The 16,025-nt window shown below is 45.2% G+C and overlaps 1 protein-coding gene across 1 annotated transcript in view; it reads left to right on the forward strand.

The window, feature by feature from the left end:
- The window catches only part of NMNAT2 (nicotinamide nucleotide adenylyltransferase 2), a 539,474-nt gene that overhangs the window by 456,175 nt on the left and 67,274 nt on the right, over positions 1-16,025 (forward strand). Inside the window, exons 6-7 of the mRNA XM_069641406.1 lie at positions 12,907-12,987; positions 13,874-13,918. Of these exons, the coding sequence (XP_069497507.1) occupies positions 12,907-12,987; positions 13,874-13,918 (126 nt within the window). The remainder of the gene's footprint in view (positions 1-12,906; positions 12,988-13,873; positions 13,919-16,025) is intronic.

Genomic DNA, 16,025 nt, shown 5'->3' on the forward strand with positions numbered 1-16,025 from the left:
CATATGTTGAGGTTTCCTTGCCATCTTGTTAATATGATGGATTTGACCCCACAATAAACTGAAATGCGACTTGAAAAAGATACACCACCCGACAGCTGCTCTCACCCAGTCCAGCAGCCACACCTCTTCCATACAACAAAAGCCTTACTCTGAGTCAGCACCTATATCAAGAGCAGGTCACTTTTTAACACATTCGTTCGAGTATGAGAAGTCAGGGGCGTAGGAGACACATACAATCTTGGGGCTGGGGGGGGACTGGGGACACTTTGGGGACTTTGCTACAGACACAGACCAACCCATATTCAAACCAATATAAGGCAAGGTCAGCTGAGTGCCAAAGCCTTCGTATCTCTACAAAAAACCAGTGTTTCTGTTGCCCAATTCACTGGTACTTAGTTCTGGCACTTGTTCTTAATTTTGTTTCCATGTACGCACCCCCTGTGGACACTACACAGACATACAATCTGCACGCACCATGGGCATGCCATATCTATGACTCCCCGCACATTGTGTGTTCACCATTCCAAAGCATCTGCGCACACAATGTGTGCACCATACCAACTGCTTTTCTGGCACGTGTTCATGCAGCTTATCACTCTGCACACACTGGTACAACATATCAACTGATTTACACACACCCTTTGCGCTCACAACTACAGTTCTACACACACTGTATCATCTGCGTTATCTAAATCGGGTGCACATACCTGTTTCAAAGCACACACCATGTCTGCATTATACCCACTGCTCTACAAGCACCTGGTGCAAAATTCCTACTCCTTATTGCGAACAATGCTCACCTCTGCAGGCACTATGTGATTGGTACATACAGCTCTCTTAACAATCATCATGTGCACAATACCTACGATTCCCCATCCAGAGGGTGTACCACACCAACAAGTCTGTACACACACTATGTGGGCAGCACACCAACTGTTCTGCAAACAACGTGCATACAACATACTCAGCTCTCTGCACACATTATGTGCAGCACATCAGCTGCTCTGCAAAGTGTGAACCATATCTACCCCTTTGTGTATAACATATGTGCCTAATACCTAACTACTACTCTGTGCACACAAAGTTATGTGCTAATATCTAACGACTACTCTGCGCACACAAAGTGCACCATATTGGTATGTGTACACTCACCTTGTGTGCATCATGCCTACCACGATGCACAAATCAAATGCCCCCATCCCTACTATGCTCACAATACAAAAATAATATTTTTATGTATATAGCGCTTTTGCCAAAGCACTGCACATAGATCATTTACAAGCAATTACTATCACCCAACCAAAGTTGGTACTCATCTATCCATCTTGTTAGTGTGAAAGACTGAGTTGGCCTTGCAGGGATTCCAACCTGTGACCTGCAGATCACACACAGATTTCAGCAGCAAGTGTGCAACCCGCTGAGCTATCTTAACGGTCATATACCTACATTTGGGTAGACAGCAAATATACACAATACCTGCCACAATGTACCTGCACATTACTTACCATTCTATACAGACATTATGCATCAGGCCTACCTCTCTAGCTATGCAGATGCCTTGTGTGCACCACCCATGCTGCCCTGCTGCTCATATTGTGTGCATCATTCCCCACCATAAAAAACGAACACAGATCATCGGTGCACCCTCCTTACCCCTTTATACACTCCCTTGTGTGAACCATAGATGCCACTTTACACAATATCTGCATCGTCCCCATACCTCTGTACAGACATTGTGCTCCATCAGATCCACACCGCATGCACACACTTTGTGTGCGCCATGCCTACCACCCTGAAACCCTGTTTATTTGACATTGTGTGTGTATTTTGTGTAGAGCTCATCACTGCCAGGAAGCCGCTTTCAAGCACCTAAAATGTTATCAGGAAGTGAATAAGAAGGGCAGAAGATAAGAATAGTTTGGGTCCTTATGTAGCGCTTCAGGCTGGATTCTTACCATTTCTAAGCGCTGTGCTATCAGGTGTGCTTACAGTTCAGCCTAATTTTACTTAACGCTGCCCTGCTGCTTCATCACTTCACTCGGGAAAATAAAACTCCTGCTTTCCCTTGCCTCGCTTCTGATTGTGGGGGTCGGGGGGGTGAATGGCATTATATCCCCCTGCTTAAAATTGTGGGGGATTTGTCCCCCCCCCCCCCCGGCCCTCCCATTTCCCACACCCATGTGAGAAGTGGTATCCCAAGACTTCAGAGCTCTTCTGCCGCACATTGTCTCAAAAACTCTTTACATTTGAATACTTTGACAAGGTCCCTTGCTTGACCCTTAAGGTGCGTGTAGGGGTGTGATTCAAGGGACCAAGACAACAAACCGCCAGTAAAACTGTAGTGTTTCACCCGGGATGTCCTCCTGCCCCCATGGGGTGCTTAAAGGAGTGCAGCAATTATGTAACAATGTCCATTTCTTGGCCCTTAGAGTGTGTTTGATGGTCGCTCACCATGGGCACTCCACGTGCTGCGTGATTTGTGCAACCCAAAGGCAATGTAGGGAGGTTCCCCTTTTCCCCGTGAGACTGGGGATCTGACGTACGGGTCTGTCAGAAGGCTTTAAGAAGGCAGACATTATGGATTGTCTCCTTTGTTTTAGTTTAAATGTCTATAAAAACACGTTGAACAAAAAAAAGAACAATAGTCTCAGAACAATGTATTGAAATCCTGAGGCCCCATCACGCTGGAACCGCTGTGTTTGACCCCTGTTGGTTTCACCCCAGAGCTCACCAAAGTAGAATCACTTGACGAGAGAGTCACGAATCGCAGAGTAGACGTGGATCCTGCCGGCTCTGTCTGCAGAGCTTGGTGTGTGCATCTCAGATGCATGACGCTGCCAATTCCAAGATGGTGGAACGGCCTTGTAAAAGGGGAGAAGCCAGTAACATCAAATGACTTGCACCTCTGTGCAGGAAGTACAGGCAGGGCAACCAATCCCTGAATAAAGAAGACCATTAATTCATCCAGTTGCAGGCCCTTACGACATGCCTGGAACAGGGGGAAGGAACTGCTCCAAAGCCCACAGAAGGAACATAGTAGTGGGAGCATTTGTAGTAGCATAGCAGCAAGTCGAAGAGCGGAGGAATTTGAGACCCGGGATGAGTTGGGAGTACTGGAGGAGTTGCGGGTGCAGAAGGAGGAGGAGAAACCGAAAAGGAAGGTGAGGGAGTGAAACGGTCACGAGATAGTAGGGAAAAAAAAGAAGAGGGGAAAAACAGTGAGGAAGGAGGTGCAGTTGTAGGAGAGAAGAAGAAATAGGAAGTGAGAAAGGGGACGAGAGGAAGAACCCGGGAAGGTACAGGGTGATTGCCAGGCAGGGAGTAAGGCAACGCTAGCATATTTTCTTGTCCTGGAGAAGTGGGTGTAAGCATGTGGAGGAACATTGCAGAGGTTTAAGGCATTGTGGCGAGATGGAGTAAGGAGGCTGATGTGCTGATATCATTTTGGCAATAGACTTGTATTCAAATAAAGAAAAGAACTTGCCTCTTCCTATTCTAGAGTGGTTTTCCCAACCTCGGATGCTCGTCAGGATGTAAGTCAAAACCAATATACCGTCCTCTGTCCAAACCAACTGCTCTATTCCTACCACTAAGCAGTAAACCAAAAATGATCCAGTGAACTTCTTATCAAAGCCACCAGGAGAATGGCTCCCTTCTCCTGCTGAAACAATCCAGCCTTAGGCTAACTTAACAGCAGTCTCTTGCCACAGGGTCTGATTTTCCAAATACACTTAGACCAGGAAAAGGGAGTCATTCTCCTGGTATATCTGGATGAGTTTTCGAGGCTGTTCCTTGACAGTCCTTTGTACAAGTCTTTAGAGGTCTCTTTACTACCTCCCAAGGATTTGCAAACAACAGAGTTAAGGCTTTATTCACTCTAATTTCTCTTGCTGGCAATTTGTCAGGACTTATTATATCTTGACTATTAGGGAGAGTACTCCCTGACAGTTCTTGGTCCTTTTGGTATCTTTCATATGTGTTGGGTTTCCAACTGTGATGAGGGAATTCACTCCAGAAGAATACTTGACTCTTGGTTCTCTTGGTATCACTACTGTGATGAGGGAGATCACTCCTGAGGAATACTTCACTCTTTCTTGGTCCTCTGGGTATCATTACTGTGATGAGAGAGATCACTCCTGAGGAATACTTTACTCTTGGTTCTCGGGGTATCACTACTGTGATGAGAGAGATCACTCCCGAGGGATACTTGACTCTTGGTTCTCTGTGTATCAGTACTGTGATTAGGGAGATCACTCTAGAGGAATACTTGACTGCTGGTTCACTGGGTGTTACTACTGTGACAGTGGAGAACACTCATGAGGAATACCTGACTCTTTCGGCTCCCTGGACCACACCCGGCTTTCTCGCAACTTCTGTTATATTTTCACTGGGGAGCGCTACTGGTTCTTCCCGGGGTCTCACGTCACTGTTGGTTCTGCACGCGTTCAGTGCCTATTCCTGCTTTCCTCCTCTTTGGTCGATGCAGCTCCATAGAGCCGTTGCTGCAGCCCTCTCAGCGTGCTTTATAGACCACCGCCCACCTCGGAGAGGCCACCCAACTGCTGGATTCTTCCTGCTTCTGCAGCGAGTCAGGGTTACTCCGGCTCACGTGTTTCCTTTCGCCTTCTTCTTCCCGGGCCCTGCAGGACAGATGCCAGCTTCCCTCGCTGCTTTTCCAGCTCCCGAACACTCTTAGTCCTTCCTCAGTCTGTACTTTATATTGCTGGGCCCACACCATTTTGTCGTCAATACCTCTGAAGTTATCTTCATGCCTCCTAGTGGCCGCCTCATCACAGTTCTTTGGTAATCCCTTCTACTGGTGTTCTGTATGTTTCTTTGGCTCTTCTTCATCTCCGTCCTATATGTAATACAGATGAGATAGTAGAGACTTCACAATAACACACAGTAGTAGTTTCAGGTTGGGATGGAGAAGGAGTCAATGGGGCCATGTCTTCTGGGAACAAGAGTTTAGGGAGGTCTTTCACAGGGCAGGAGTCCTCATCCCCATGTGGGGAGTCTCCCCCTATGAGATACTCCTGCTTTTTACCACGCTAGGGGGATTATTGGATTGCTGCCTTACCGCCCTAGCCTCATAGGCAAGTACTCACCTCTGGGTAGAAGTGACGAGATCCTTTGAATCGTCACAGCATCCAGCTCAAGAGTTAGACAAGAGTTTTGGACTAGTCACACTAGAACAAGTGAGCATCATCTCAGCGAGGAGCGGGGCAGGATGGCTTGGGAAGTTATAGGCTCAGGTCCCTAAGGCAGGGAGGTGAACCAGAACCTGATCAGGAGCTTAGCCACCCTCATGACCTATCTCACCTCAAGGAGACACTGAGGAATTTGTAATAGCAAAGAGCTGCAATATGAGTACCCAAAATACCTTAAGAATACTCATCCGACTGTTGGCCTACTGGAACAAAGCAGTCACCCAATAAGATGTGATTCCACTGGAGTGACTGTGTGCCAGGGATGAGAAAGGGAGCGACACCAGAGAGGTACCTGAATGAAGCCCATTTGCACCAGAGACATTGCCTTGTGGAAAGGGGAAATACCTGATTTCTGAATGTGGTTGTCGCCTGGATCCCCTTCCTGGCAGATCAAACAGGATGAGGGGAGGGGAGTCCTCCAGAAAACCATATTGCTGTTGGGAAGAATCATTAAGGGTCTTTCGGAAGCCAAACGAGAATCTAAGAATAGGCACAATTAAAGATCTAAGATAGGAATATGGAGAAAAGTGTTTGTGATGTCAACATCGTGACTAAAGACTTTCTGTATGTGCACATGTGGAAAAGGGCAGTGTTATTTATTAAATCACTTCGGGGGCAAAACAGGGACAGCTATTTTCGAGACAGATTTTTTAAGTTTATTTCAGTTTCTGCCCTCTTTGGACCTCATTACGAGTTGGGCGGTATTATGGTGGTAAATCTGCCGATAACCCATGATGTTGGAGGTAAATACCCCACTGCAGGGCCATACTTGTAGTATGGTGTGTGGGAAAAGTGGCAGCCATTACCCCCAATTTTTTCCTGCACCGCCATACTTGTAATGAGCCCCTTTTTTATTCTCAACCTCAAGTACCTTTTAAGCCCTAATACAGAGAATATCCTTGAACAATACTGCTGTATCAAGTGGTGTTTGCCACTGTCTTCGTGACAGTACCCAATCAGGAGATGTGATAAGGAGCTGGTCTGCTAGTTACACAACCAGCATTGGTCACTATTCGTCAATTGCCAAAAATGGAGCTTGACTGAGAAATAGGAGCTCTGCGGAAAATTAATGACATGCACTGAGTGGTACTGTCTGCCATGGAGGCTCAATGTAGCTACAACAAAATATATTTCCATGTATCCTCTCCAGGATAGATCCAGTATAATGCATCCCGCAACCTTTGCATTCTATCTACTCCCTGTTTGGGGTTACACTTCCCCAATACATCAACACATGTGAATGCCAATAATTAGATTATAGACACCTTACTTATCATGCTACTGACTATTCCCACTTTTGTCAGACCTTCTGGAGCGTTCCTCCATCAAGCCCAGCTATATGAATTGCAAAATAAAGTTGTATTTACTGTAGAAATATCCTAGCTGAGCCAGCAAAACAGGACAAATGGAAGGTGCAAGCTATCGTGGAAGGACTTGTTACTAGATTGGATTTCTTTTATAAACCAATCCTCCACAACATTAGATGTCTGTGTATACAAATATTCCTGTTTTCGTATAAAGGTGGACATTTCCTAGGACCTCTATATTGCCTGCACATCCTACATATTCTATTTGGGCGAATCTGATCTGTTTATCAACTGAAAACGTGTTCAGAGTTGGGCAGTTGGTCATAAACAGTATATTCCTAAAATAAATAGGGGCCATCACCTCACTTCCAAAGGAGCACCTAGAAGGCTGTAGTGTATCACTTGCAATCCTCTTTAACAATAGTCACAGCACCTCATTCAAGCACATCCACTAAAAACCCATCAAAAAGCCTTCAGATCATTCAAGAACCTCCAAGTGGCTCCAACGGAAGACCTCGCCAACCTCCACCTCACATAAACCAATCTGCCTGAGATGAACTAGGACTGCGACTCAATTCTCCAAGAACTCAACACCCTCACAACCCACATCAACTGCCATGCCCCAGTGATACAAGGCACCCTGAAGCCTAAACCTTCCTCGCCCTGATAGACTCAAGAACTCAACTTCAACAAAACAACACAAGAAAACAGGAAAGGACTTGGTGTAAATCCTGCAGTGCATCCAATCTTGCCTTCTCAAGGAACTCTGTGCTACACACAGATGACTGATCACCACTGCCAAGTCCAACTACTACCAAAACACTATAGCCAAGGCCAACAATGAAAGTAGAGCCCTCTACATCAGCGACAAATCCACTGCTCTTTCTTCATCAACATGATCAGCATGCTATACCAGCACATAGAGACCAACCCCACAACTGATAATACACTACACAACCCATCTCGCAAAACCACCACTACCTGAACAACTTCCAAGACACTACCCATGGAAGACCTCACTTTCACCCTAGCATCCGTCACAATCACATCGTACATGGATGCCATCCTCCCTACATCCATACTCAGGACCCTTCTGACTGAAGCACTCCTCCCTTACCTGAACATCATCAATATTTCCCTCGCCCAAGGCACCCTTCCCTCATGACCAGACAAATTCTCTCACTTCCCAAGAAACCAACACTGGGACACCTCAGCAACTGTCACCCATCGTCCATCTTACCTCCCTATGTAATATTCTTGAGAAATCAGTAGCCAGGCAACTCCTTCAGCACATCAAAGCCAACGACCTCCTTCAGTCCTACCAATTTAGCTTCAGACCCAAAAGCAGCACAGAAACGGCTACTGTCAAGATAATCGACAGTGCCTTTAACATCCTTGATGGCCATCCTTGCCTCCTGGTTCTACTTGACCTCTCGGGAGCATTTGACATAGTAGACCACCAGACACTCACCGAGATTCTACATCACTGCATGGGGATCAGCAAAATCATCCACAGCTGGTTCATATCCTAGCTTGCTAACCACCACCAATTCATCCAAATGGATTCCTCCAGATCACCTTCTCTACCCATCACCTGTCAAGTCCAGCAAGGATCCATCCTGTCCTGCGTGATCTTCAACCTTTACATGGAACCGCGTGGAACCCTCTGGCTCCACACAACATTCCCGTCCACCAATATGCAGATGACATGCAGCTCTACCTTAAGGTATCCTAAATTAAAGACATCAAAAGGCTCATGGCCTACCTCACATTGATCCAGTCCTGGATGTCCAGTGCTTACCTGAAGCTCAATCCCTCCGAGGCTGAATTCCTACTTCCGACCAACAACACCAAACACCCTGATATCAAGCCCTGGTTTTCTGCTATGATACTCCAGGGTTCGCACCCTAGTTGTTCACCTGCGCCAACTACCTTGGGTTTGACATCAACAGACACCTTTCCTTCAAGCAGCACAAAGCAGGAAAGACATTAATGGCTTGGTATCAACTTTCTCTCCAATGGAAGATCAATCCCTTCACCCCAGAAAACAACTTGAAATCTGCTGTCCAAGCCTTGGCCCTTTCCCAGTTGGAGGGTGGCAATGTCCTTTTGGAAGGCCTTAGGGCAAATACCCTAGCACACCAAAGATGTGTGTTACATGCTGCAGCACAACTCATCAAAGGTCTCTGCAAATTCAACCACATCACCCGATCTTCATCAAACTGCACAAGCGCATATCTTCAAATCCTGTCGCATCATTTACAAGGCTGTTGCCCTGTATTCTATGATGCACCACAAGTAAGGAAATATGCAGACTTGAACTCTGACGGTGCAAGAAGGAAAAAACTAACGGCAGGGTCTCTCTCTCTGCACCTGGAGGCTCTGGACTCTCCTCCCAAACAACACTAGACTCACCCCCTCACTTCCACATTTCAGGAAGGAACTCAAGACTCACCTCTAAAGGGAATGGCTCCTCCTCAACACAGAGGTCCACACACACCCCAGTCCCCACCTAACCTGAGACTGGGTGATCTGCTCCCCTCTGTTTTCTCCCCTGGTTGCTTGTAGATTCCTTGCTTCCAAATTGCACATCCTCCCTTCTTCCACCGTTGTGAGCTCCCCCTTGCTTTGTAGCTCTGCTATCTTCACCATGTCCTTCGTCCTATAACTTGTAAAGCACTTAGTTTCTTCCTGAAGCTAGGTCCACACTCAATGTCCTAATAATAATAATAATAGGTGACGGCACTACCACCAGGTTTAAACGAGGACAAATACTTTAGTGTAGGTTTTCAAGTAGGGGAAGCATATTCCACCATTTATTCTTGTTTCAGTTTGGCAAGTGACATTTTATCTCTTGTTCTTTCCCATAGGAAAGAACACAAACATACCTTTATTGTTTTAAAAAATAATTATCTGGCCAAGCAATGGGTAACATACTAAGGAGGTACAAGATTATTGGAGAGACCATCTTTTTGCCTATGTTTATTCTGCCTAACAAGGAGATTGTAAGAGGGATACAACTGATAAGTTGTGGTCAAGCAATTTGTTTTAATTTTTCAAAGTAAATACATAAGAATTCCAATGTATTCAGTTACCCAAACAACTTATGAGATGCGATCCTTCCAAGTACATACTTTTGTGAGGGGCATTCCAAGTACCATGTATTGACCAACCCAGTACCTCAGAGTAATTGTTAACTAAGTGCAAATATTGGAGCATAGAAGCTTTCAGTTAGGATATGGACACCATCATGTCATCAGGAAATGCATGTTGTGTTATGCCTCCATTATGCCTTTAACCTTATCTTCTGTTCAAATAAACTCTGAATAGGCTCAAAAGCCAGCAAATGCATTAGGGTGGAACCAGAGCTCCCCTGGTGAGTTCCCCTTTTGCAAAGAGAAGTAGGACAAAGTGAAAATCAAACAAGGAGTCCTTTGGATATTTGAATAGTAAATTAACCAAAAATCTAAATTTGGGTTCCAAAACCTGGCAGCCAGTGCTCTATCTAGAAAGGCCCATCCCACCCATCAAAGGGCTTTCAGCAGGAAGAGCCCCCCCAACTCCTGCATCGAAATGTAGCTATTGACAGAACTGAGTATGGCGTAGTATTGAATGTTGCTACTTGGCCCTTAAATTGGCCCTTAATAAGCCTATTTATGTTGGGGGTTTCTACCCTGTTTCCTGATAACCTTTATACCCTAATGTTTTACTTCCTATTCCCGAATTGTATAATCAGTGCCTGTGTGTCACATGCGTATTGGGGTCCTGTATTCTGTGTGGGCATTCTCCACACCAGGCTCAGTACCTACCCTCGATATTTTACCAGATTAGTTTCCGGGTAAAAGAAAGACAGAGCTGCAAGAACAATCGCCATAAAACAGGCAAGTGCTATAACCAGTACCAGATACCCAACCCAGAATCTCTGTCCCATTTCAGCATATTCCCTGAAGACATCCCACTCTGAGTTGTCCATCCTGTTGTCCCAAGAGGGACACGCGATTCCCTGTGTAGCCCTGTATGCATGCATGCTCACTAGCCCCGGGGTCCTTTGGAAACCCCTCTTGGATACATTTCAACAAAGGGCTCCTACCTTTTTCTCTTGAAAGCTTGTGGGGGTGTACAGGAGGAGGCCTTCGGGATCCGGTGTCTTGCACCGTTGCACGATAGTCCAAGTCACGATCGCCATCTACCGAAATAACCAAAGAAATGAATTAGAAGCATCATAAGGAATGTACAAATGGGGTCCTTTTTTATTGAACTTGCAAGTCAACAAACGGACAGCATCCCTTCATCCCCAACCACCTGAGCCAACCCACGCCCCCCCCCACACTAATCTGCCCTTATAATAACTCTGTGGTCTGACCCCATCCTGAACATGCCACTTTCGCTTAACCTTTACCGCCCCTCAACACTAACAATGGGTCCCCTTGCACCATCTGAGTGCTTCCTCCTTACAAGCAGTCATGTGGTGCTCCTCTTCCAGGTCAACAGCCTTGGTCTGGCGACATCCAGCGTCCACTTCCTCAGGTGAGGGGTGTTGAGCCACTGCTTCCCTACGTGCATCAGGTGGAGAATAAGGTTCCATTGGTTCCTCGAGTGCAAGCATTTCCAAAAGTTCATACATGGGGGGAGGGGAGTTACCCTACCACACGTCTAGTACAATTTAAAGAAAAATAATAAACTCTCAGGCGCATATGATGCTAATAATGATTCAGGTATTCAATGTCCCAGGCAATTGTCCATAACGAACAATAGTTCTCCCCCCCCCCACCTGTCAAAACTGCATATCTCATATGGGGACTGTATGGCACTACCACGTCACTGATTGCCTACCCTCCCCAGGCCTGCCAACGTCACCAACAAATCTTAAATGCTGCCTGAAAACACTAGGCCTGGTAGATGGCATTTGCATGGGTCCCTATGAATCTGGCTGCTTTTGGCAAGCGCAAAAAGCATGCAGGCTCTCTGTTGGAATTTAAATCATCTATGCCCGCAGCAAAGTCAGATCCAGAAATTGCTGCTATTGGATTTGTCTGACGGAGTGCATGTGGATCTGGGATCAGCAATTCCGATCTATGCCCCCGGCCCGTCATACAAATCCATGAAATTGGCAGTATATATGAATCATGCATAAAATGTTTTACACATGATTTTTGCACATCGTGAATAGACCCTGCCCGAATGACAATGGCCCACAATGTGTCATTCCCGCATACCATATAAAATCAATTCTAAACCTAGTACTTATAATGGTCATTGACATGTCCATGACTGGAGCGATCACCAACCGTGACACAAACACATTTGTCTTGACTCTGGAAAAAGGTTTAGAATAAAACAAGGATATCCGGCTAATGATTGCTGGCCCTAATCTCATTTTTTTCAACACTGCACATACAATCAACAGGAATCAAGCTATTAAAGAACTTTCTCATACCCGGAGAGGAGGTCATATGATCTGTCCCTTGCCCGTTATATAATTACTTTCTTGATATACATGAAAACATTTTTTTTGTATGTAATCTTAAATAATTCCTCTCTCCCGCTCCATATATTGTTAACTCAATCAGGGCCAATTAGCCAGGTATATTTACCAGGAGTCTAATATGAATTTGGGCAGAGGTTATATGTCATATAATGAGCCCTCGATAGAGTATCAGGCAATTTCACGTAACAATGAAAGGGAATAGGAGACTGGTTATCCTTTAGGCATAGAACTGCAAAATGGACCCCTTCCCTTAGTGCATCCCGAAAAACAATCTTATGGTATATTGAAAACATCAAATATTATTGGTCAACAAAATGAGCTAATCAATAAAGATAAATGGTTACATGGTTTGAGATTATTATTTACCTCGGATCCCCTAAAAACCTGTGTCTATTTTTCCAGAAGGAATCTGTGGATGCGGCCATGGAAGGATGCCAGCTGGACAACCCGTGCCAAGAGAGAACATTCTCTTGACTTCTTGTAAACAGTGTGTGGGTTTACTTTTCACTGACGTCTGTACCCAGATACCTGTCTGAGGGCTATTGTGCCAGAGAACTGTAACAACACTGCATTATTCGTGATAGTAAGGTGGCGGTGCCTCGCGGATATCAAGGAAGATGCAGTACCTTAATCCAGACGGCATATGGTCCTAGAAACCATGACCAGCCAATGAAACGAGAGAATATTAATCAAGCTTTAGATTTCTTTGCCAGGCCTAGAACCATCAACTGATGGGTTCCATAGTGTGTGCGCCTGATGAAGGTATGAGGTTAATGTGTAGCACTAGGCTAATTGCTGCTCCAGGTGCATTCAAAGACTGGTCAACTTATTTTTTCTATCTTGTTTTGTTTAACTTCTTGTTTTTTTGTCTTGCTCATGAAATGTTTGCCTTCTTCTGCAGCAAAGATTCTAGGGAAGATGGGAGAAGGACTAAGCCGAATATGTTGTGTGCGTCCTCCCATGGAGCGCTTCACTTTTGTGGGTAAGTTGGATAACCTCCGATTCTACACATCATGTGGGTTCCTTGTTTTGTACTTCCTGCAAGTCTTTGTATCTAACCCACTATGTTCCATTTTTTCACTTTTACTCCTGCTCTGCTTTTTCTGTTTCTCTGAAGCTCTTTTCCTTCTCCACCTATCTATTTAGTCCTCTTTTCCCACATTCTCTTTCCCTGTGTGCCTTGCGCTCTGCCTGACCTTGTCAGGATTCCCTTTTGTTCCCTCTTTTGGTACTCTAGTGTACGTTTCTCACTCTGTCTTTCTTTCATCTATTACTGTTTTGTCTGAACTCTTCAGTATGTCACTGCTTCTCTTTCTCAACCTAGCTCAGTGCCTTCATTGTTCTTTCTGGTTATATATGTATTATTTCTATTTATTTTGTGTCAATTTATGTGAGTTGCCCCCTTTCACTGTTGCTCTGTCGACACACCCGGATGCCGTTTCCTTTGCTCATTCTTATCTCTCGGACTCTACCACCTACACTGTATCCCAACTAATCATCATTTCATTCACTCTCCCTGTTTTTCTGCAAATGTCCCACACTTCTGCTTAAGTTGCCTTCAAACATTGCTCCTTTTATCAAATGATTTCCCTAAATATATATTTCTCTGTTCAAGGTCAAGTCTGCATTCTCAGTGTATTTCCCCCCCAGACCCCCTCCCAATCTGTCTTTCCATCGATCTTTGTTTGTCACTCAAATGATCTCTCCTGATACGTCCCTCCTCCTCATTCCTGTTTCCTATTCCAATTTCCTGTTTTTTATCCCCGGATCGATGTTCCCATAGCCAAATTATCTCTCTCTGTTAAGATGTGCAGTTCATCCCTAATTGCTACCTGTCGTCTCACTCCTTTCTTTCCATCTTTTGCTAGATGAGAACGCCAACCTGGGAACTGTGATGAGATATGAGGAGATCGGTGAGTGTTGGGTGTGTTACTTTCTTACCTCTAGGGAGGGCTGTAACATATGTCTGCAGCAACATTGCTTCCATAATAAAGCATTGCATGTTTCAAACACATGGACGATAGTCTATGGGATGGGACTAGAGTAAAAATAGACAGTGCCCAATTAACAAAGATTTGCACTGGATCAAATCGTGAGATGCCCGAGCATTTTATATTCGCTCCAGCTGCCCTATACTTTATTTTAAAAAACCTAGAACTGGAGTAAGCCATAACCATCTAAGAGATGCTCCAGGCAGCTCTGGATTGTCTCTAATTTTAGGCTCTGTGAATCAGATATAAGGTTGCAGGACCGAATCTGGGATGCACAGGTTACCTCCTGTTTAGTTCCACTATGAATCAGGTGCATAGTGTTCGCTATACTTTTAGCAGCTTGAATAGTTTTATGAAACTTGTGGCTGAGCAGTGCCATGGCCAATAGAGCCTCCTTCCATGCAGGACCGCAGGTTGAGCTCTGTTTTCTTCTTAAAACCTGACAAGCATCTCTCTGTAGTTTTATCAAGTCAGGGGTTTCCATTGAGGAATAATTCTGCTTCTTCATCAGTGCCTGGTATTCGGGTCACTATTGTGAGATTGTTCAACTTTAGGCAGAAGCCTGACTACGTTTTTCCATGGTCTTCTGTAGAGATCGCTTGGTATTTTCATGCTGAAGGGTTATAAAATGTATTGCATTTTTTGAAGAATGTTTTTGATTTAATTTGAAGATTGGGCATACACCATCGAAAATATGTGGTTGTGTGTCTAAAACTGCTGTTGTCACAGATCTGTGTGGAACACCAAATACTTAGCTCGAAAGTAAAAAGGTCGCTTTTTTAAAAAAACAATTTATTTACAGAAAAATGCAGGGGAGACCCCCTGCACCCCACCTAAACTTCCTCCCACGCTCTATTTGCAGTAAAAAATGTGGTAACAAAATTGGTAAAAATACATGTGACCAATTTACTTTAGATCAAAGTGGTAAATACAATTGTCACATGGATAGGGCTACTTTACCCTCCCAGTTCTGTTATGTTCCACCAGGAGAGACACGAGGCACATGGCTCAACTCACCGCCTTTATTCTTACACTTCTTCTACTTTCCCTTTCCCCTGGCTCCTCCCTTCCTCTTCCTCTTACCACACTTGCATCCTGCCCTAACCTGACCACATCACGCAATCATGCGAATAGGACTAACACAGGACACCTCCACCCGGCTCAAAGAGAAAACATCTAAAATGATTCCATCGCTTTGGCCCCTCTTTCGGGTCATTTAACAATCATTTGAAAATGGCCTACTGACTGGAGGACCACTCCAGCCTCTGGCGGTACCTGGGTCGCAGCGGAATACTCATCATGGTGCAGCTCGTCATCTACTGAAGACACCATACCATCACTCAATTCATGGAGTGTGTTACTGAGGAAGCGAGTCGGCCCACGAGGAACCAGCAACATCCCAACCAACAGGTATACAACTCTAACGGAACCATAAGTACCTAAATCAGGATACTGATCCCACTAACCCAACCCTCAATTTCTGCATACTTAAACCCACACAAAACCACACAACAATCTCTCTCCCAGCAATCCGCACGCACTTTACCACACGGCACCAACATCACATAAACTTCACCAACAGCACTCGAGGCCTTCGCCCGATCCGATACTAGCACCAAAGCCCGGCACTCGGTGTATACCGAGCTGAAGCTGCCAACAGCACACCACTTCTCCCACTCTCCTTCTCCCCTCTTCCCGACTAACCCTACCCACCCTTCCTGTTTACAGATCCGCCAGAGCGCCTGGGGATCAATTTCGTTGGTGACGGTGCGCTATACAAGTACCGCTAACCTAACATAACATAACAATTCCTGAAATAAATGAGGTCCTGTTCATCTTTTTACCATCGCATTCAGCATTGATTATGGAGCAGTGTTCTACTGGTGATAGTTGCACAGGATCAAACAGAGGCATCAGCTTCGGAGTCTCTGACTGTCGTATCAGCACTGAACCTTCAGTGCCCCGGCCGAACCTACGAGCCCCTCTTCTTCGATCTGCTTATTGCTTAATGTTTTGTCATGCTTTGCAC

This window comes from Ambystoma mexicanum, chromosome 1q (assembly GCF_040938575.1).
Source record: "Ambystoma mexicanum isolate Mex_15411 chromosome 1q, UKY_AmexF1_1, whole genome shotgun sequence".
NCBI classification, from domain to species: domain Eukaryota; kingdom Metazoa; phylum Chordata; class Amphibia; order Caudata; family Ambystomatidae; genus Ambystoma; species Ambystoma mexicanum.